The sequence below is a fragment of the Astatotilapia calliptera genome, chromosome 15 (genome assembly GCF_964374335.1).
Source record: "Astatotilapia calliptera chromosome 15, fAstCal68.1, whole genome shotgun sequence".
NCBI classification, from domain to species: domain Eukaryota; kingdom Metazoa; phylum Chordata; class Actinopteri; order Cichliformes; family Cichlidae; genus Astatotilapia; species Astatotilapia calliptera.
In genome coordinates, this window is record NC_137436.1 from 6,577,164 (window position 1) to 6,601,376 (window position 24,213).

Sequence of the window (24,213 nt, forward strand, 5' to 3'; positions counted from 1 at the left end):
TTATCACCAGTTAAGCATGTGTTTGGTGTTACACAGAAGGGAAAACCTCCCTGAACTGAATCTGAGATAAGAACAAGCCCCTGGAGAAAAGAAAGACAGTTTCCATACTGTACAGTTTCTTCCACCCTATTTTTTATTGGCTGGGGGCTTAAAAAACATGCTTTTTGTACATTCATAGAATTCCTTGAATGCATTTCATAGATCAGCCTTTCAAGTTTCTGGAAAAACGTATGTGAAAAAGAAAGCAAACCCTCTTAAAGGTTATACTTATCAGGCCATATTATTTATTCAACAAATACTGACCCTATTAATGCTTTTTATTTTATTATTTTTATTATTTTTATTTTTTATTTTATTTTATCCTTTAGAAAAGGATAAAAATGCATCATCAGCAAGTGTGAGCACGTCGATTAAAGTAGAAGTTTTGACAGTTTGATGAACTGAAGCATTCAGGCGTGTGTTAAGTCAATGCCAAGGAGGATAGACATCAGCAATGATCTTACAAGAGCAAGTGTTCATCAATCTAGGAAGGGTTATAAGGCCATTTCCAAAGAATTTCAAACCTGTCACTCAACAGTGAGGAAGATTATTTACAAGTCGAGAATATTCAAGACAGATGCTAATAGTTCTAGGAGTGGATGCCCCACCCATTTCACCCCAAGACTGATTGTGCAAGACTCAAAGAAACTGCAAAAAAAACCAAGAGCTTCTTCCCAGACTCTACAGGCCTCGGTTAGCATGTTACCTGTTAAAGTTCATGACAGTACAATTAGAAACACACCAAATAAGTAGGACTTATTTGGAAGAGTTAGCAGGAGAACGCTTCTTCTCTCTAAAAACATCGTGGCAACACGGCGTAGCTTTGCAAAGCTGCGTCTGAACAAACCACACGACTTCCAGACCAAAGTGACGTTGTTTTGCTATAATGAACAGCGCCACATTTGGAGATAACCAAACACAGCATATCAGCGCAAACACCTCACACCACCTGTCAACCACGGTGGTGGAAGTGTGATGATTTGGGGCCTTTTTTGCAGCAACTAGGATTTGGGTGCCTTGCATTTACCGAGTCAGCCATGAACTCCTCTGTAGACCAAAGTATGTCATCTGTTGGCCAGTAAACAGATCACATGTTACTGGTCCAAACTGGATCTTAACTACAGAACAGTGATCCCAAGCACGGCATCAAATTTACAACAGAACGGCCAAAGGAGAAACGAATCAAGATGTTGCAATGATCCAGTCATCAACTATAAGAAACCTGTGCATAAACAAATGCCTGCAAACTGTATAAAAAGGTCTAAAATTTCCTGACAGCAATGTGAGAGACTGAGAAAGTCATACAGAAAACGATGACTTTAAGTTGTCGCTGTTAAAGGTGGTTCTACGAGCTACTGAATCATTGTTTTTCACATCCTCCTTCTGCATTTCGACAGTCTAATGCGTTGTTGTTCCTCTGAGTTGTATTTAAATCATTTCCATACCTGATAAGGACCAGATGATTTTTTTATTTCTTTATGTTCTGATACACAGAACCTTAGACCTGAAAGAGGATCTACTTTTCCTCTGAAATGAAAATTCCTCTAAAAATCCACATGTGTTTGGTTACAGTTCAGTTTACTAGAATTAATCTGAGGACTTGCAAATCAGAGAAATGATGTCAGAGTCTTCTGGCTTCCAGTGTTGCAGCTATAATTGCACTAAAATAATTTATAGCCATTTTTCCAAATCTTTTCCTCAGTTTCTTGGGTGGGCGGGTGCAAAATATATACTGCACATGATTTCCTTTTTGAAAACAGAGTCAACACTTAGATAGTTGTTACACATGAGTTTTATTACACTGTCGGCCTGTTTACATTGACAGAAAAGCAGTGAAGGACAGACTTAAGTACTGCATCACCAGCATAAAAACAGCCAAAATACCGTAACGCTAGTGTTTCCACTTAATGTGTTTACACAGGGTCTGAAAACAACTTGTGAATTTGACGAGAATCCACATCCAAGTCTTTTTTTTTCCCAGTCCAATCTTGCACACCTCCGAAACTTGAGCCGTAACAGGATAACGCCTGTGCGATTTCCCAACTCGAGTTAATGGAATGCAGTAAGTCTTCTTATGTGCATTTGATTCACAGTAAAGCACGAGGGTCAGAAAACGGCCATGAGCTGGAAACATTTCGATGAAGACATGCTTAAGATTTTTGTTGCCATGTGGGAATCCAGTTTTACTTATTTGAGTTGGGTTATCTAATGATACACCCAATAAAACCTCTGTTAACAAACATGAACATGGTCCTAACATGCTATATTTAAGGAGACACACTCACACACACACAGGTACTGGTGTGTCAATAGAGTGATGGATTGGAAACATGGCAAAGAAGAATTACATTTATTACATGTATACAATTTCAATGTGTGACATGGAAAGTTTCCAGCAAAAACACATAGAACAATGTTAAATGTGTCAATTAGTGTCATCACAATAAAAACAAACGGTGCTTTCAGACTATTACTTTTGGTTATACTACATTATTTAGGAAGGTGAAGAATAACTGATCAGTTTTCAGTTGATAACCCACTAACATACTCCACCCTCAGTAGTTTTAATAATGTTTCTCTTATGAATATATACTGTATATACTACAAATAATAACACTGATAACATGTGGTCAGATACCATTGTACATACATACAATAACCAGGATGTGTCCACACAGAACAATAGATGCGTGTCCATTCAAAATTCAAAGTCCGACCAAAGCGGTTATTCAGAGCATGCTGTCGCGCTAGTTTCCAAACAACACCCATAATATGGTCTGTTATTATAATCTCAGTATCAGCACGTGTTAATGAGAATCATACAGGTTCCTTCGTCCAAAGCAAAAGGTCGAGCAGCACGTCACATTTAATACGAAACGCAGGCCTGTTCCTCTTTAGGATGTCGTTTTCATTCTGTTGTCTGTATGTGCGCATTATCTCAAAGTACAAGGAATGTAAAATCTTCTGGTTTACATTTAAAAACACATAATTTAATTTGGATTTACTTCTTAGAGTAAACTGAATACTAATAATCATCATAATAATAAATCGGTTTGACCAAAGGTAAAGTTTTAACAGAAAAAGACTTTATTTTTGTCTTCACATTGTTGCAATATTTCTCCTTTTTCCAGTAGTTTAGTTGAACGTACATATATGTCTTTATATTCCAGTGTTTCTTCTTTTGCACATGTCTAACACCTGTCCTACTCCAACAAGTATTCTGCTTTAATTCTGTAAAGCTGAGAGCCATGGTTTGCATTCTTGAAACACTAATAAAAGCTATTTAATTTTATAAAATTAATCTTATCTGGTTTAATCCTAATGAAGAGGTAAACGCACTTTGTTTTTTATTTTTTTGTTACTCAAAGCTTGCAGCCAGTATGCTAACAGTCTCAGTCGCGTGAAGATACATTTGAATGCATTGGCAGCTTAAATTAGGAAATTAAGACTACAGATCAGACGATAACAGCAACAGAACAGGAAGAAGACTTGAAATGAGCTCTACTTGTGTTAAATTTTTTGTCTTTGTTCTTGTTGTTGCTACAGGATGACTCCTTTTCTATTAAAGAACATTTTCTCTGGGGAAGGGGGAGGGGGCTACCTATGGGTTCTAGGGCTGAGTAGGTCATTACGGGTAATCTGAATTACATTTATTCAGCTATTTTCCTCTTGGAAGGAGGCACCAGGTGTCCAGGCAGCTCTGATGGTAGTTCATGTCCCTCAAGTTTCACCTTTATCAGATGATTGGCTAAAGCAAACTCCTCATCGTCGAGCATGCCGTCCTTATCGATATCTGCCAGCTTCCAGATCTTGCCCAGCACTGTATTGGGCAGTTTTGACTTGACCATCTCCTTCTTGGCGTTGGCTCCGGTCACCTTCCCATTGACAGGAGATAACGTGTAGAAAATCTCGTCGTAAGCAGGTTTGTCGCGAGCGACGACCCACTCCGCTTCGTCGATGCCTTCGCCGGCTCCTTCGCCGTACCCGTGACCGAATGGGCCGTCCAACGTGCCGTCAAACGCGCCGCCCTTCACTACTGCGTTGGGCCGCTGGGTTTCCTCTTGTCGGACCAGGACCATTAAGCCGGCGATGTCATTGGCTAACATGTCATCGACCGCCTCCAAGAGTTTAGGTTTTAGAGGCTGGAATTTGTTGAGATCCTGAGCTTGGAGTTGGTCCTGGAAAAAACACAAGTTTGTCTCAAGTTAGGTTATAATTTATATATAAACTATACCCTCAGCACAGATAAAGATCATTTTAAAATACACATCTGTAAAGAATGCTGATGTAGTCAATCAAATGTTCCAGAAGTATTCTATAAAATTACTTAAGTCACTGAAGTAACAATAAAATATGCTTCAATAAAAGTTTCACTTTAGTAATATTTACAATTAGGTAAGCATTACACAGTTCAAGTAAATAGCCTGGTACTTATATCACTATAGCACTCAAAGTGCTTTCTACTACAAGCCTCACTCACACAGATTAAACTATACATTTTTGTTTTCTACACTTTTACTTCCTTACTTCCTCCTTCTTCTTTTCAAACATAAAATGGTCAACATTTTATGTTTTTTCCATGTGAATTTGATGGATTTCAATGATTTTGTGTTTATTTATTTTTAGTGCATTGATACTTGTTATTTATGTGTTCAAAACAAAGATTGGATTGACAAACTGATTGATTACATTCAAAAATACTCTGATGGATGTAATATCTTGCCCAAGGATACTTCAGGAGGAGCTGGTGATCAATCTACCGACATACTGCTTGATAGCTGCACAAGTGATGTACATGAGTTAAAGTACTCAGTTAGCACTCTACTTTCAATGGAACTCTGTTTCATCCCATTTGTAGCCACAAAATATCTTAAAGTACACAAAGGAAAATCGAGTATTGTTCCAAAGATCAAAAAAAGAAAATAGAGAAACACAAAATACAGAGTGGTATACAACGTTATGAGAAGCTTATTGAAATGTACAAAATGGCCCACAACATCAGAGGCTGACAGTTCTCTGTGCAGTAAGGATTAAGATCAATCTTATATGACAATAATAATAACAACAACAAGTTAATAAAGACCAATTATCAACATTTCCCTCATCAGTTAAAGTCTCTGCTGAGTGTGTTGTACTTCAGTGGTTAGCTCAGGAAACGGTAAAACTCTGTGACTCTCTGACTGTTACTACTCTCTCTATTTCACTTCCTTGTCTTGTTTTTTAAAAAAACAAGACATCAGCTAAAATTGCAATTAACTAACGCTACTCGTGTAACTTAAAATCAGTGAAGCCCCTGCATTCATTCCAATCATGTCAAAACCTCATTTACTAAACCTTAATCCTTTGCTTCACTGCTTACCTGCATCTTTTTCAGATTCGGAAAATCTCCAGGTGATATCTGGTGTTCTCTTTCGATGCGTTTGTAGATATCTCCAAGGCTGGCGATGAGCTCTTTCTTCTTGTTCTCCTTCCCAAACACAGCGGGCATCTCTTTTTTAAGTGAGCTGATGATATAAGCGTGGACCTGCAGATTAAGAGAGTTATCGATGACTTCACATGGAAAGTATAAGCAACTGTGTTTGAATTCATTAAGCTTTTATTTGTTATTCTTGTTATAGGTGCTAATTGATGTTTATTAATTGATGAGCAGGTACTAGGAGACTAAATTCTTTATAAATTTCAGTTAAAATGATTCAAATGATTCCACTTCAAAATCGTGTCTGTTATAATATTCCACATTATGCTATAAAGCAACATCTAAGTATGCAGAAGTAAAGAGCTATATAAAAAAAAAGAAACTGTGGAAAAACTGAGCTTGGAGTAGGTAAAAACAGGATCAAGTGCAGCAAAGGTAGTTAATTGTTAACTTTTTATGAGTGGGGAAAAAAGTCACCTATTAAATGTCATGAGATTGACTTGTTCTTTTTGTTTGTTCTTCCAAGGGCCACAAGAGACACAAAGAAAAACTGATGCAAAAATGTGTGGAAGGAAAAGAAAAACATCTCTATCTGTGATATTTAACCAGACACACTACTAAAGCACTCTAATAAATCTATGAGCTCATAGAAAGTAGATAATCAGATTACTTTAAAATAAAGATTATGTGTTTTATTGTCTCGGGTTCTCCTTGTAATGATTGAATTATATTTGAGCTTCTGACAAGTGGGTAAACTGTAACACAAGCCACTGTGACAACATTAAGCTTGAGGACACTTAATATTCCATAAACCAGATTAGTCATCCACTTTACTGTTACCTTTGTGGGCATTTCTTTTAATAATTAACAAATTCTAATTCACATTTGGAGTTCACTTTTCATTACAAAAAGGGTTTTCCTGGAAAAAGTGTTTAAACAATATTCAGCAGAAACTAAACGTGCAAAAAAAAAAGAAAAGAAAATTTGTTCAGTCACCGCGGCGATACACGCATCTGGGTCTACCTAATGTCCTTGAAACTCATCACAAAACACACCAACACCCATCAGCTGTCTAACAGGAAAACTGTGCTCGACTCTCAGTGTGATAAACCTGTGCGTGTTTGACTGTGTGCACTTGTGCGTTTCCTCTGCTGTGTTTCCTCGAACTACAACAGGCAGCAGACTGTCGCCTACCTAACTTCCTGTCCATTGAGGAAATGGGAAACAATTCATTGTCATTTATCTAACTCTATTAGTTCTGCGAAACATCTCTTTCTGTCAAGGTTAACAGCTGAACAACACAGCTGAGCACAATAAATAGGAAGCACACAGATAAATCGGTGATACTGACAACTTAAACATGTCAGCATGGTGTAACAGCTCAGCACTAAATGTAGGAAATGTTGCGTAACATCTGCGTTATTTGACGTCAACTGTTTCGAACATCCTGTGTCGCAGGTGCTCCTCACCTTGGCTAGTCTTGCCCTCTTTATCAGATCATTGAGTTTTCTAAGTGCTGCATTTCTCGGTAAGGACTGGATGTCCTTAAATAAGTCCTGTTCCTCGGCCTCGAACAGCTTCCTGTTGTCAGGAATCAACAGCGGGTGGGACCAAAATGAACCGATATAGACGCGAATCACCTGTCAGTAAGGGAGACAGAACAAAAAATAAGTAAATAAAGTCAGAGGCAAACTGGACCATTCTTCACATAATATGCCATTAACAGTCCTTCAAATGGCCACCATTATGGATCATAGCTCCCCAGATATTATTTAAAAACATTAAATATAAAGTCTTTAAATACTCCTACAACCAGTTAACAATTCTGCAACCTGTGAGCCCACAGGCTAGTCAGCAAACTTTGTCTGTGGGAGCCAGCTTACGTGGATATCAGATGACAAATATCTGGTTCAAAGCTCCCAGTTGCATCTGATGGTCTTTATTTTAAGAATCCAGATCAATAAAAAATACATGTACAATTGCCAGTGGTTTTAAAAATTCAATTTTGGCTAACGCAGCCCCTCTTTTAGTCTCCGTATTGATCTGCACCAACTCAACTCAGACTAGAAAAGGAAGTCTATAATCTTGTACCTCAGCCACAGATTTCACACATTTATGTGCAGATATCTATGTGGTTGCAAATATTAACAATCAAGTGCCTAATTTCATTATTTCACTCTAAAATTATTATTTCTTCAAAGCAATCTTTAAAAAAAAAAAAATCATTACAATTCTGTGATTTTGACATAGGTGAAAGGATCAATTACAGGCTTAAAACCGTATGAACGCCATCACAGAAACCCCCAGTTTAGCGTACCTCAGGCGTGTTGACTATTTTCCCCAGTGACCACATCAGAGCACCATACACTCTCATCAGCTGCTGAGTCTCTATCTGGTCGGCCTTGTTAAGCACAACTCTGGAGAAAAAGACAGAAGAGAGCGGTGATGATTCTTATTACAAGCTACTCACATTAATATTGCATGGATGCCCAGGTACCAATGATATGGTATTTAAAAAAAGAAAGAAAATATTTGGTGTGAATTTAAGAATCCCACAGTACCTGATCTTGTCCTCATGGTTCTTTAGGGCCTTTATCACCTCTGAGAACTCATCAGAGATGTCCAGTTTATGAGCATCAAACAGTAAAATGATCCTGTCCACTCGCTCTGCAAACCACTCCAGGACAGCTGCAAAGTCATAGCCTAGAAGCGGGGAGGGGACATCAGAAGGATATCAGATAATTCGATGGGGCACTGAGTGAAGCAGATAATTGAACACACATATTTTTACCTCTCAATCCTTTACCCACATCCAGTACCCACATCAAAACCACTTTAGTTATTGGTTATACTGGTAGTCAACACAACTGAAGTTACAGACTGAGAACATGCATGCAACTTTAGAGGTAAAAGTCAGCAGAACAAGTTATGATAGGAACATCATTATGGCCTAAAAATACTCCCAAGACAAATCCAATGGCTGCAGGTCAAAGAGGAGGCATTAAAACTTATGCCCATATTGTAGCATGTTGAGAGAAAAGAATGTCTGTTTCCTGATGAAAACAGTGCTGCCAATGTTCAAACAAGGTGGCTTTTTAAAGTTGAACAATAGGGGGAGAGCCCTCAAACTACAGACTGTTACTTCCATCTGTCATAAGATTGATAATGAATAGTTTACACTAAACAAGTGCATTGTACTCGTGGCATTCTGCAAGAAAGCTATGAATAATGCTTCCTCTGTAAAACATGTAAACATGAATTAATGAATGAGTCCAACAGCAGGTGTACGCCACTGACTTCTTTGACTTTCTACCTCAGTCAAGGACGAAACGCTAGCTTACCTGAAGGAATTCCACAGGATATGAGAGGGAAACAAAGAACAAAGGGTAGATCGAAGGATTAGTAAGCTCTAGTGTTCAAACAACACTGAAGGACACACAACAGACGCAGAGTCAGTCCAGCGCTGCAGTATTTAATTATGAGCGATAACACCCAGGAGAAATCCTACGAGTAAGCAATAGTTTTAGGTTAATTCAGGGATTATCAGATGGATTTTCTTTGTAAAGCTATGCACGTAAAATATGCCTTTACATATTTAAACCTACATTCAGAGGCTGTTTGCTCTGAACATAGCAACATTTGATCTTCTGTACATAGCTGTGATAAGAAGCCCCCATTTCACATACTTGCTGCCCAGTAGTGGAACAGTTTACACTCCACGGTGGCTCTGAGTGTTTAACAAAACGTCCAAATATCTGAGTTCTTGTGTTAATGTTTACATGATGCTTCAATTGTTAACAAAAATGGGTATTTTAAGGAATAAATTAATCTCACTTGGCTAAAATGCATTCCCCAGTAGGACGTGAGAAAAACTTTAGCAGCAGCAAGTATGTAAAGCATTTGTTTCGGACTGCATCTGTATGAACAGAGCCGAGACGAGAAAGAGGTGTTAAAAGAGATATGGATACCTTGATATTTTTAAATTCTACTGGAATATTCTTCACCCAGTGCACTTCTCACGTGTTATGGGATTAAAGCAACACTTCAATTTTAAGCTGTAAAGGGGACGGTGCTCCTAAGCGAAAAGTCAAAGTGAAATAACCTGCCTACAGTGGAGGTAAGATGCTCATGAGGTCTGACAGTGATGCTAGTGTTATGCTCCTGGACTATTAAAATGTGGAGACCAAAAGTGCCCAGGAGATTATCAAAATTACAGGAATTCATAAGAAGGACACAGACTGTACATAAAGGATGGGTGTAGCCAGTGTGGCTTGAGCCCTGGCTATTGTCATAGGGCAGAAGTAATGTTTTTATTTGTTTCCATACGTGTGTGTGTGTGTGTGTGTGTGTGTGTGTGTGTGTGTGTGTGTGTGTGTGTGTGTGTGTGTGTGTGTGTGTGTGTGTGTCAAATCATAAAAAGCCCAGTTTTGAAGCTTCACACGTTAGCTGTGGATTTGAGAAACCCATCACCACTTTTACTGTCTGACCCGAATTTAAACAAATAAAAATCATCATATAAAATATGTCTGTGTAGGTTCTCAGTCATCCAGGTCATGGTAGTGTAAGGAGTTTGAGAAGAAAGCAACTGGACTTCTTTAAATGAACTTAAAGTTAGTCAAAGAAGTCCAGTCGCTTTCTTTTTAAGCTCCTTTGACAATTTTGTATTAACAAAAGACTTAAAAGTGTTCTATTTGTAAACAGAGAAGTCGCCCCCTGCTGACCATTACAGAGAAAGCAGATTCAACTCGACATTTTCTTTATTTTCAGACCTGCTGGCTATGTCTAACTTTTATATACAGTTTATGAGTGGCCAAAATAATTGCCATTATAATTTATAAGTCAGCTAACTGCACAGATAATATTAATAATAATTTTATGAAACAAGGTGAACTTTTCCCAAAGCCACGTGACAAGGCTGGTGAAGAATATGTAAAAGCCCACAAATTCTTCAGAGTCAAGGTATCATTTGAAGCCTTCTGCAGCTGGTTGTTGCCAAGATTTATTATCTACAATACCTCCATAAAGACATCTGCGCAGGCTGCTATAGCCTGACAACTCCTCCTCTGGAGACAGACACGCACACACAGTTGAGCACACACAAACACAAACACTCTTAAAAACACTGAAACAGAGTAAAAGAAAAGTGACTAAGAGAAAGAATGTGACACAGAACATGTAAATGAAACATGATGATGATGATGATGATGATGATGATGATGAGGAACTAAATGAAAAGTTAATGAACACACAATAACAAAAAAATTGCACACAGAGTCCCCAGAGAAAACACAGCTGTGCTCACTCAGCAGAGGTTAAGTTTAACTTGTATTTGTTCTTTTGTGTTGGCCACAGAGTATCCGTGTTTCACCTCACTGTGCTGTTTATTTGGTTTAACACCACGTTTTTTGGACACTTGGGCCAAAAAGGAAAAACAAGGTGAAACAGAGCTGGTGCTTGTCTGGTTCCTTTTAACAACTTCCAAACATAAATTTCATATTTGGTTAATGTTGATGAAACACTGATTTACTTCATTTCTTAACAGTAAAGCTGGAGACAACAAAAACCCTCATGACAAGCATTAAAGTTATGAATAATATCCATGCAGACCCAACCTTGGTATGAAGTAATGTCCTGAACTGCGTGACCAGAACTTTTTCGCTTTTAATCAAAAGCTGAATAAGCCTCCTGATACGTCATCTTATAACAGGACTCCAAATGTCACAGTACTGGTCGTGCACAAGAACACAATAAATACTCTCTGGAGCGGGAACGTAGAAAATTATTATATTAAAACACCATTACTACTTTTATTTTTCAAGTATTCATATAATCAGCGATTTGCTATGGTGACAGACAATACTGGATATGCCAAAAGTCAATTAGTTCAGGCTTTACTTGGGATAGCAAACCAAAACAGTGCCTGGGGGAGAAACAGGAAAATAGACAAAAGATGGAAGAAAAGAAAGCATTCGCCTTTGAAAGAAACTCAGAGAGGTGAGTGCAGGACAGAATAAATTAAGACTTACTTTAACAAAAGAACTGGAATGGTTAATGTTAGCGGTTGGTATAGCGATGCCACCATTTAGCTTTGGGAATGCCAGCCATGCCAGACACACATCCTCCTGTGAGACAGCTCGGGAACATTCTTGAAAACTTTCCACGCAAAGTTTCTCTTCACATCGTCAGCTTTTTGCATTTTAGCACACATCATAATGGAGATCTGACAACTACCAGTTCGCTCTTTGTTGTAAGGGCAACATTATGGGCGTGAACGAGGTGGTAATTTGGGGCGTTTAATGTTTTCTTTGAACTGTTCCTTTTTCCACAGTGGAATGAATGTGCAGTATATATGTCTAATGACTTTAAAAAACAAGAACTGAGCACAAAGGTTTGTATTTATTTTGGATTTTCTCTCATTTATGGACTACACTGTTACAGCAGCGCTTGAATCCAGGGCTATAGTGCACTGTGATTCCTCCGTTATCTCTTCCTATGCTTCATCCTTCGTGGCGCAATCCTGATAACAGCTGGAGGACAGCTGTTGAAACCCCGTATTCATCTTCACATATTTTTGTTTTCTGTTTATGTTTTTCTTTCCACTCACACACATACACACACAAACGCCAGTGTTGTACTGACCGGCGCATCTTTTCATTGCGAGGTTAGCAGACACAAGTCGCGGAAGCGAACACACTCTGAGATGGTAATCACACACTTCTGACATGTCACAATTTTGTTCCGTCTATCTTTGGTGGGACAGTTATGAAGCTTTCAATATTGCAAGTATGAAATGTAAGACCATGGTTTTAAAGCCATGAATATGTACTGAAGTCTTTAACACTCGTCGTCCTTTATCAGGAATAACTCAAAATTACACACACCTGCTTTACTGTATATGATATTAGATTAGAACAATAGTGTCTTTGTCTAGATTTGACACAGAGGTCAGACGGTTGGGGTTTTGTTTATGTCAATCTTCCCAGAGAAAAGGTATCAAAGCACATTGTATTCTCACCACTGCAAGACTCATACAGTGGTACCTTAAATAGTTTTACACTTCTTTGGCTGCATGCCCTTCCTACTTAGCAAACAGTTCAAGATTGAAATTCCCAATCTAGCATGTCTTGTACAATACCTACAGATGATAAATATTCATAAGCATCCTCAAAATCCAATCAAATGTTTAAAAAGTTTAACCTAAAATGTATTTTATGGCATACTGTGCAACCATTTGGTTACCCACGAGTCCTCTTAAATCTGCACCTTTTTGTTTACACTATATTAAAGTTGATCCAAATGAACCTCATATAATTTTGTTTTTCTCTTTTTCATTTCCATGCGAGACTTAAGAAAACCACAAAGTTAAAAAGTGTTAAAATTCAGGCAGTGTGCACTTATGTGTGCATGTTGGAGAACAAATTCAAAGCTCATCTTTTTGTAACAGCTTCCTGTTCTTTGAAATGAATGAAGCATAATCCTCCTGATAGCAAAAGCTAAAACAAACACACGGGTCCAAAGGAAATGCTGACATTGTAGTTCAGAGTTCAGTGGGACTGGGGGGGGCTGCAGCTCAATGGATGCAGAGGATAAACACACATGCGCGCGCACATACACACACACACACACCATAAACAGAAGAGAATAGAAGTTTGAGCAAATGTGTTTCTTACCTCGACTGATTCTCTGCTTTTCTCCAGACAAAATCCCTGGCGTGTCGATCACGCTGATGCTTTCCAGTACAGGGTTAGGAAGCTGAGCACACACAAACCTACACACACACACACACAAAACAGACATGAGATAGAGAGAAAGTTCCAGGACACAAGTTTAAAATCATCCATCAGCATGGCCCTATCTCAGTTACCCTCTCTCCTCCGTCTGTGCTGCTCTCCCTAGTTTTATCCAGCTGAATAAATATGAACAGGTAAGTGGTCGTCTTCAATGCGAACCCTCTAAATCCCCACTGACAGACATCATTTTTTCCTGTCTCCTTTCAACATTGCTTGATCCTCACACTGAGGACACTACCATAAGAGCTTCTGCCAGTGTACTTTTAAGCAGAAGGATGGCTCTACAGAGACTGCTGGCTGTCTCTCACACAGCCATTAACAAAGAAAACCCTGACCAGTGAGCGGGGGGAAATTCAATCACAAAGGAATGTAGAGCTGCGGTGTGGATTCTCACTTGTGCTCCCTCGGTCTTTCCCTCTGTGCTTGAATACTTAACTCACTGTACACACCAATAAAGACCATCATCTGAAAGTGTGAGTGTGGCCATCAATCATCTACCTGTTGAGAAATGCATTTCCAAATGCATTCAGCTTTCTGAAGGGCTTCTTGGGGTCAACCACCAAAGCATTGCCGGGGATGACTCCTTCTGTGTCGCCGTGCATCACTGCGATGAAGGAATCTGTGGTGGGTTCGGGGCCAATCCGCATGCCAGGAAAATCCTGCTCCAACAGGTAGCTGCGGGTGAGATGACAGGAAATAGCAGTTAGCAAAACAAGATGAGAGAGGAGATGTTTTCAATCACCGTGTAAGAATAAGTCAACTGTGCAAAAAGGCTTTCTAAGTATGCTGAAATAATTCCTCGAAGATGAACAAAGAACAATAGTGAAAAAGGATCAACAAGATATTACAAGATTATGATCAGCATTATAAAGTATTATAAAAAGGTTATATATACATTTGTATTAGAATGTTTGATCCAGCATCAATCTTTAGATAAAACCTAAAATACATATTGCATCTGTAGCCTCTAATTTCAAAGTTCTGCTTCATTTTGTATGATTTTTTTTTTTATTCTGACTCTGCTGATAAATGAAGTTGGTCAGGATGGTAAGACGCAATTGAGAAAAAAAAACAGAAAACATGTCTGCCTTGAATTAGACGCTGCTGGAACCAAGATTGGGGGAATTTTAGATGATCACAGACTGGATGGCTGCCACTGACCAGATCCAAAACAAGCAAAATTTAGTTTACTGGTAAACACATGGACCAATAAAGGGCTTTTGGAAAAGAGTGTTCTGATTAGGTGAGGTAAGTATGGAGGAATTCTGTCAATAAAGTGGATTTAAATGCAAACAAATATTAAAGTTTCTGTTACTTCCAAGCACAGATTTCTGCATCTTTTCAGTTTTTTTCCCCTCACTGGTTTTAAGCGACCACAAAGCAAAAAGAGGTGTGCCTGACTGTCAGTCTTGTTACCATACGATCATGGCTTAACCGCAGACACATAGTCCAAAAACAAGGCAAACTCGGGTTTTGAGGCTTTTCAAAGAGTTATCAAAAAAATTATAAAGGAACACTTTTTAATTAGAGCAGAGCATCAAGTCAGTTAAACTTCTAGGATTTTGATATGCTTGCAGAGAGGGTTGCTAATCTGTTTCAGCTGCTTTGATGCACTAAAGAGGGGAATCAATAAGAAAACCTCCGAAACAGGAATTGTTTTCAGATGAAGGCCACTGACATTTTTCCAGAACCATAGAAAGTCCTTAACCCATCAGCAGGAATGTTATCTGCTCCTTTGTGGAAGCAACGTGATGCACACTGATGTAAATGCCTCTTACAAAACAGCCAGCAACAGACTTCATGAGGGCTCTGTGCTCACTGCCCAGCACTACGGAGCCTGATGCCATAGAATATCAGAATTGGCAGGTCGACCACTGGTGCCCTGTGCTTTTTCAGAGATGAGAACAGTTTCACATTAACCACATGTGAAAGACATGAAACGGTCTGGAGAGGCCATGGAGAATGGTAAATGGACTAGTTCTTATATAGCGCTTTTCCACTCTTCTGAGCACTCAAAGCGCTTTACACAACTTGTGCATTCACCCATTCACACCCATTAGCACAAGCACAACTGACATTCACACACATTCATACTCCGATGAATGCATCGGGTTAGTATCTTGCCCAAGGATATTTGGCATGCAGACTAGGGGAAGCCAGGAATCGAACCACCAACCTTCCGATCAGTAGATGACCTGCTCTACCACCTGAGCTACAGCCACCCAATATGTCATACTGCCTTTAATATTATTGAGCATGGCTGGTTTGGTGGAAGGTCAGAGATGGTCTGGTGAAGCATATCCACAAAGGGACACACACACCTCCACAGCCTAGGCAACAGCACCCTGACTGCCATTAGGTATCGGGATGAAATCCTTGGGCCTTCTGTGAGACTCTACACTGACGCAGTGGGACCTGGATTCCTTGTGGTGCACTACAATGTCCAGCCTCATGTGCAAAGAGTATGCAGGCAGTTCCTGGAGGATGAAGGAATTGACAGAGGTGGGACCAAGTCATTGTTTTGCAAGTCTCAAGTAAGTCTCAAGTCTTTATCCTCAAGTCTCAAGTCAAGTCTCAAGTAATGTCAGGCAAGTCAGAGTCGAGTCTCAAGTCACTGGTGTAAAAGTCCGAGTCAAGTCACAAGTCTGAAACTTTGAATTTCAAGTCCTTTCGAGTCTTTAAAAAAAAACCGAAAAAAAGCATGTTGCAGTTATGCTAAATGTAAATATTAGACCATGTAATTTTAAAATCTGTGTTTTTCTCAACACATGACAAAATAGTGAACTTAGAAAATATACACAAATTGTGAAATTGCACCTCTTTAAAATGCAGCTCAATTAAACTTAGCTCCAAGAATAATTTTCACCGACAGTTCTGAGATAAGCTGCATGTTATTCTTGGATGCGGTTGTAGGACCGGCTTTAAAATCGCATGACAAAAATATCATACACATTAAAAAAAACTGTATCACCAACGTAGCCTGGACAACATTTGCTAGTTAGATGAAGTCAGCTATCTCATCTTAGCATATTTATATGCATATTTATAATTATACGGTTCTTGGAGTGAGTGCATACACTCATGAAGTTTAGTAACTTCAGGTCACTGCAACAAGCCCAGGTACAGTTTACCGACGGATGGGTGCAGGACCTTGAAATGCACCGTGTAGAACGAAAGACCATCGTACGTATCATAAGTTTACCAGTCTCACAAATTGTCGTCATAAATACACATTCCTTAACCGTTTATTAATAGGACCTTTGAGCTCAACGGTAATTAATTAGTAGTGGAAATAATTTCTGGTAGCGTTACAGAAATGTAGCAGTGACAACAATATTGTATGCTGTAATCACCGCACGGATAGGAGGCGGCTGGCTTGACCGCGGCTCACAAATGACGGCTCACTTTACCGCAGTCTGTAATCGCACTGGGCAATTAGTGATACAAAAAACCTGTTTTATCCTGTGAATAAAAGTATATGTTTTTGTCAATGTACCATAATAACAGAAGCGAAACGCAATATTGTGTCAGGACAATTCACTATTTATGCACAATAAAAAAAGGAGCATAGCGCGACAATTTCTGTTCAGCGCCAGACTTGCTTGTACCCTATATCACTAATTATGTTATGAAAATGACGTATTAACTACTAAAAAACACTGACCTTCGTGTAAATGCTTGGAGCAGACTAACCTGTGAGCTGGAGTGTTCTGGGACGTTATATTTGATCTTTGAATGGCTGCAATCCAGGCCACCCGTTGCGTCTTTGTTACTTCGGAAACATGGCTCGAACAATTTCTCTTCAACGACGTAATCCGATAACAACCGATCTCTTTACCCGTCGGCTTCCCGTGGCTGTCATGCGACCGGCTATTGCAGTTAATAATACAACAGCTTCTTGACATTTTTGTGTTTCTTTTTATCGCTGTGTGACTGATTTTAATTGAAAGCCTGCGTGCCGCTTGCCACGAGTTCCCAGAATCCTTTGCGGTTCTACCCGTGAATGACGTCACATTTTCAATCTCTATATAATATGCATGTTAAATTTTATATTTGGGGTAAAATATCAAGTCTTTTCAAGTAAACCGGTTCAAGTCCAATTCAAGTCCCAAGTCATTGGTGTAAAAGTCCAAGTCAAGTCACAAGTCTTGCAACATTTTTTCAAGTCAAGTCTAAAGTCATAAAATTAATGACTCGAGTCTGACTCGAGTCCAAGTCATGTGACTCGAGTCCACACCTCTGGGAATTGATACCACTTACTGACCCCCATGCTCACCTGACCTAAATGGGACCTTATGTTTCAGCCCAGCACTGCCAAGTACCACCTCAAACTGCCCAGGAGCTGAGTGATCCCCTGCTCCAGATCTAACAGGAGATCCCCCCAGGACACCAGCCATCAACTCATCAAGAGCATACATTGTCAGGCATACATATAAGCACTTGGGGGCCAAGCAAACTACTGAGTGCCATTTTAAGTTGCTGCAATTACATTTTGGCAAAATGAATGAGACTGACAAATCATTTTTACACTTTATCAGGATGTCTATGAATTCAGACATCCATAAGATGATCGTTGTTTTGTTTTTAAACACATTACCCAGTCTATATCATTATAGAAATCCAGCATGATTTCCCCCCCATTGAGATCTGATCTCTTTTCAAAGAGTTCCCTTTTTTCCATGTTTTTGAACAGTATATTCTCACACTGTTTAGATTAGTGGTACTGCAGTTAGAGGGCGTATATTTCTCAAAAGTGTCAACCGATTCCATTAAAAATTTAAGCCAAGTTTTCAATTTCAATCTGAATCTCTACTCCAGCGCTATTATTTTTTAGAACTGGTTCACTGGAAATGAAAAGAAGAAAGTGGACAAAACCAGAAATTAACATTGAATCAATCTTCTGCTGCACAATCAGCCACTCTTTTTAACCACTGAATATAGTGTTATTGACATTCCCATGATCTAATTCTTGCCAGTTAGTAAGAATTTGGTTAAGAGCTTCCTCTTTGTGGAGGTCAAACAGTTAATATACAGCCTTGCCACAGGCTTGTTTAATCAATGATTATCACAGACTGCTGAAGTGAAAACGGCTTGGGAACAGGAACATTAAATTTGATGCATGGAGTGGTGTGCACAAATGTGTTCTGCTGCAAAAAAGTATCACAACTAACTCACAGCACAACTAAACTGGCCTTGTTGGCATTGCAGCTGACTTCCATTTGATATGTTTCAGATGTGAAAGGTTAAATCCTCAGCTGTGGATTCAGTGACAACACACATGTTTCAAATGAAGGCTGGTGTGTTTCTGTTGAGTTTCACACTCCCAAAAATGCAATGTGAGACCACAAAAGGAGATTTAGGCAAAGAGATTTATAGCTATAAGGGTGTGGGATGCGTGCACATTTTAACTGCTTCAAGGTGTAAGGATGGTGCCCTGATATCCACAGACATACATCCACCTTGTCAGAGCTTGTCAAAGGAGCTAGTAGTGCCTGGTGGAGCCATCTCTGTGCACACATGTCTGTACAGTGAGCTCTTCTGTCTATAAAGAGGTTGTGTAATGCATGTGCACAACTACATACATATGCACTAGTATATGTGTCGTATCACACATATAATCCATGTATGTGCACTCCAGATATATACATCTGCTCCCATCATATCAGTTTTCATTTGACTGTAAGATGGGGTTAAGAAAATCCTTAACCTCAATGATGCATCTCTTGAGTTTTAAGGATCAAAGTATATTGAAATTTACCTGTGAATGAACAGATTTAGGCACATGAGGAGGGCCCAGATTTACAGTTTATTATATTCTATATTGAAGGAAATTGTATATCCTGGCATTGGCTTGCTCTATGAAAAGTCCCCTAACAGAAAATGTGAGACCTAGAAGGAAAAATCAATAAATTCAGCCCCAAACGGAGGGAAAGTTGAGACTGCTTAACTCTGAATAACTTCAAAGGCAGTCAGACTGTATTACCCTCCATCAGCTTCTCCTGTCTTTAATCCATTTCCTGTCTCTGTCAGGCAGATATCCTTCTATGACTTTTCTAATTCATGCCGAGACAAATATTATTTTAGTAAACATATTCACTGTAACGTCTCGTTTAAATCCACTGGCTATACAAGTCTGAAAATAAACTTCTAGCAAAGTAGGGAATAACACTGCTGGTAGTTTGTAGCTTGGCAGACCATGCAAGCACATCAAACCCCGAGGGAGACCATGGGGCATGAAATGAAAGAGAAGCAGCAGCTCCATCCAAGTGTTACTCAGCAGTTTGTACATTCTGCATCCTACTGCTACAATGTCAGTGGCGTGGGGGTCAGGCTGCTGACTGGGATGGTGTCGTGAGTGGTGGCAGAGGAAGGAGAAAGGAGAGCAGGAATCAGACACAGAGGAGGAAGAAGAGAGAGAAGGCAGAGATTGGAGCAGAGATGGTCCCATCTTACAGAAGGAAGTCACTAACAGCATCCACTCTCAGGCTTTCAAAGGCTTAATTGCCTACTACTCTCCACAAGTGTGTGTGTACGCACAATTGTGTGTCTATGTCAAAGGGGTGAGATGTTAGCAGTAGGACTGCAGCTCAAAAGAGGCTCGACACCCAGCTGCTAACACTTCTCACCGTCACACACTAATTTCACTGATACTCCAGGTCATGTGCTCTGACAGAACAGCAACACATCATTATGAGGTGAAGCACAAAAGGAATGATCCAGTTCAGTAATACCAGTCAAATAGCAACATATGTGCTGGTTGCACTGACTAGGAAATTCTGGGCTGATACCGATGTTTAAACAACAATTTGGTCAATTGTTTCTCAGTTTTGTTTTTTGTGTTTGTTTCTCCACTTTGGTTCCAGGGAATCAAAGAATTCCTGATTTTTAAAGACTTTTATCTCTTTAAACATTAAACCAGCATAAAACTGATGGGAGAAACAGGTTAAAAACTGAGCCAATACCAATACATGGTTGATAAATCGGTGTATCAATCTCCCTATGTGTAGTTGCAACAACAACAATGTCAAAACCATATTAGGACACTGTGTGTTACATAATATAATAACACAAAATGTCTAGTAAGACATGAAAATGTGGTCAATTAGAGAGTTAAAAAGGTTTAATAAAAGGAAAAAAAAAACACTCAAAGCACATGTTTGTATACTTTTTTTCTCCATGCTGTGAAAAGCAGAAGTTAGGAGCGAGTCAAGACTTCCTGCACCTCAGGGCAAAACAGCTCTGCATGAGTCCTAACAGTGGGTTCCTACAAGGAAGCCTCGCTGCCCACCTCTATCAGTTCACAAACTATATCAGCAACAAATAGCTGCTTATTTTTATTCCACAATAATTAAAATCAGTAATAAACAATTTACCCCTACATTTCCTGAACTTTGCCTCAAGTGAACACATTTATTTGACCAATACTCATGAAGTAATGCTCATCTTTCAGTCTGACTTCATCAGGGAGAGCTCCAGAACAATGCAGTAATGCCTCCAAATGCAACAAGTCTGCCTGTGTAGGAGTCATGCCAAATAAACCCTTTATGAATCCAATAAAGCTTGAGGAGGTGTGCCTCCTCACAATGTTTTGTTCTCATTGTTCTGTGTTTTTTTTTTTTTGGTTGCTTTGTGTGCATAATTATGACCACCTCTTCCTCACGCTTGCTGTCAAACTGCTGGAAAAGTCAGCTTGGGTGTGTCATGCTCTCCCTCTCTCTATCATTCCTTCTTTTTTGGTAGCCTCTCCCTCATTTGTTTGTGCTTGTTTCTAAGGTTTTCTTTGCATGTGTGTGAGCAAACATACCGTATGAAGCTGGTCTTGCCAGTAGAATACTGTCCCACCAGTAAGACCATGGGCTTGTTGTCAAAGTCAGCATCCTCCAGTGCCGGAGAGTGGAACTCATGAAACTTGTAGCTCTCCTCCAGTGGTAGGAGCTTGGTTTTATAGAGTTTCTTCAATCCTTCACTGACTGTCTGAAAGACTTCCGGCTCCTTCTTCCTCCTATCATCGGTTCCAAGCCAGCTGAACATCGCTGCTGGTTACTTATAATTAGACTTAGTTATGCTCCAGATAGGTAATAATAATCAAAAATGCTAATTATTGATCAGCTAGAAATCTATGCCAGCTTACTCTGTTTGTCACTGACCTGAAAGGCTACTAAATGTGTCCTCAATGTAGCTTAAAGTGAAATATTCCAAAACTATTAAATGATCTATAACGAAAAAAAGATCTAAGTTATCAAAACCAAATTTACACTAAAGAAAATGTTTTAATAAGACCTGCATAAATATAGAGATATTTTGTTTGTCCTGAAAATGTATTTTAACACACACAATACAGGACTATTAGTGTCCAATGGTTAACGTTAGTCGCTATCCTACTGCACTAAATGGGTGGTGACACTTTTTTTGATGATATATTAAGTCAATTTTGATTATTTATGGGCGTTACACTGTGGTGATATGTACAACGTAAAAACAAACAAAACACAAACAATCCTAAAAACAAATCGCTCCGTAAATCAATCAGAATTTAAACCTGATCGTTCAGGTTCATCATCTCAAGTCCATCGGTCCTCCCAGTCCAGTCCAGGCCACCTCTGCTGCAGAGCCTGTTTATGTTTACCCCCAGTCTACCTCAGTAAACAAACGCTGCCGAGAAAAGCCTAAATCATTCTGCTCTGACTCAACATCACATTACCGCTATTCAATTTCGTCCGAGGGCTAGCAAAGGAATCCCAAAAACGATGCACCGACAGGCTGTCAGGAGAGCAAGCCCCGTTATTGTTCCGCCGCTCCCGCTCTTCTGCTCAAAAACAAAAAGGAAAAAACAACACAACAACCAGAGCAAACAATCTTCAGGGACAAAGATTTTTTTTGTCGTTTTCGAGTTAGAAATAAGAGCAGACTGTCTTGCTAGCACTACCGGTTATTTTCTATAACAGCACGAGCTGAAAGTAGCAGCAGCTGATGTCCTGCAGTTCCATTTAAATGCCGAGTCGGAGGAAACCCGAGCCTGCCGGAAGTGCCCAACGGCTGGCAGCCCGACCAACCGTGGACCCGCCCAGTGATGAGAGAGCTGGAGAAGCCGGCCCGGACGACGCCATGTTGGATGAGACGAGACAGGGGAGCTACAGTTCAAACACATCGCGCCACCTAAAGGTTAATAAAATAACTTGAAATATTTGAACCTTTTCTTTCTTTCTTTCTTTCTTTCTTTCTTTCTTTCTTTCTTTCTTTCTTTCTTTCTTTCTTTCTTTCTTTCTTTCTTTCTTTCTTTCTTTCAATTATTGTACCAGAGTAACTTGTATCAGAGTAATTATAGTTTTGTATTTTCTAATTAGTTTATTGTTAATATTATTTTGACATTTTGTTGTTAATTTAATTTAATTCAATTTCCGATAGTTTCCACATTGGATTTCCCAGTTTCAGTTTAAGTTCCATTGTTTGAAAATGTTTCGTTTTAGTTATTTTATTCAGTGTAAGCTTAAGTTTGTTTTAGTTATTATTGCATGGAGGACATGTCAGAGGCAAGATATAGGAAAATCAGTATGCCAGTAAGGACACAAACTCTTGGAGGCATCCAAAGTCGAGGATATTTCCTCTATATTTTTATTTTATTTTATTTGGGTTTCTAAATTCACGAAAAGAAAACCTGTAGTTTTTTATGTGTGTGTTTGGGGAGGGTCAACTTTTTTCCACATGTAGTTTTAGTGTTTAGTTCAATTTTAGTTAACTACAATAACCTTGACTCATACACTTACAAATATTTTAAATTCTCTGCTTTGTATTTAACCTGAATACATTCAAATACGTTCTTTTATTCTTCCAATCCAGAATCAGACATTTAATCACGGCCCATTCTTAAAGTAATTAAACGTGTAAAAAATGAACTTTCACAGCCTATAAATTAGGCACAGAAGAAGAATTGACACGATAAAGGTTTTCAAATCATGGCGGGTAGCAAAGGTAAAGCGAATATTTCAACATTTTATTAACATGTGGGGACATACCTGACTGGTAAATGAAAGGTAGACAAAAGTATCAGCTGAGATGAGGATATTTGATATCCCAAAGCAAAACTGGAAGTTTGGATCTTGAATGATAGCGTCTGTATGCATTATATAATATTTAAGAAAGACCTTTTACCCGCTTGTGTGGTTTAAAATAATCTATATAATTAAAATATAGTAATAATTACAGTATTATTAAAGTAAAACATCATTTATCTGTCTCACAAGGGTCCTTCTCTAAATAAGTACTTATCCCAGTTTTGTTTTCAACCTTATGTCATCTACAGTTTAACCAGCAGATGTCGCTATTGTCTCTACTTTCACTTCGGAGAGGCGCTAAGCATGTATTAGGAATAGAAACAAAAGTAAAACAAAAGTATTTGATGTCGTGTCAAAAAAAATGCGATATTCATAAGTTGTTGTTGTTGTTGTTGTTGTTGTTGTTGTTGTTGTTGTTGTTTTATATATAGGTTTAGAACGGGCCTGGGAGTTTGAGGGTCCTGCGCAGTATCTTTACATTTCCTACGAATGCGCTCTTCTGGACAGAGAGATCTTGGATGTCAGAGATATTGGATGTTGTGGGATCCAATTAAGCTACTCGTCCAGTTCCCTTGCCTTGCCACTTGTCTTCACCGTCTTCTGTTCCTTCTTCCTGATGTTCCTATCACTTATACAGGAACAACAACAAAGTGCACAAGTGAATGAAAGAACTTAATTTTGTTTCACCAACTTTTCAAATCAGGACATAGAATGATAAATGTTTTAAATGATCAGGGGCGGTAAGTGTAAAGACAATGCACTAGGTACAATCGCCACTTGCTTACTTTATCCTTTACTCTTTTAACAATAATCTTTTTATCTTCTTCAAAGCTACATATTTTGAACATTCATCACATATTGTGACACCTGGAACAAAATTCAAGTTATAAGCATCTTAAATCTAAACCACATTACC

The 24,213-nt window shown here is 39.0% G+C and overlaps 1 protein-coding gene across 2 annotated transcripts; it reads right to left on the reverse strand.

Annotated features, from left to right (window-relative positions):
* Window positions 1-1,813: 1,813 nt before the first annotated feature.
* Window positions 1,814-22,274, reverse strand: ehd3 (EH-domain containing 3). 2 transcript variants are annotated; one of them, XM_080290197.1, is made up of 9 exons: window positions 21,050-22,274; window positions 13,744-13,920; window positions 13,126-13,223; window positions 10,471-10,518; window positions 8,017-8,158; window positions 7,773-7,872; window positions 6,925-7,095; window positions 5,399-5,563; window positions 1,814-4,217 (listed from the first exon to the last, which is right to left on the reverse strand). In XM_080290197.1, exons 1-9 carry the CDS (start codon window positions 21,274-21,276, stop codon window positions 3,690-3,692), a joined length of 1,656 nt encoding a protein of 551 aa, XP_080146323.1. In that variant the 5' UTR covers window positions 21,277-22,274; the 3' UTR covers window positions 1,814-3,689. The 2 variants fall into 2 exon arrangements, with proteins under 2 accessions (XP_080146323.1, XP_026050161.1); XM_026194376.2 differs by lacking the exon at window positions 10,471-10,518 and having other exon boundaries at window positions 21,050-22,272.
* Window positions 22,275-24,213: the final 1,939 nt, after the last annotated feature.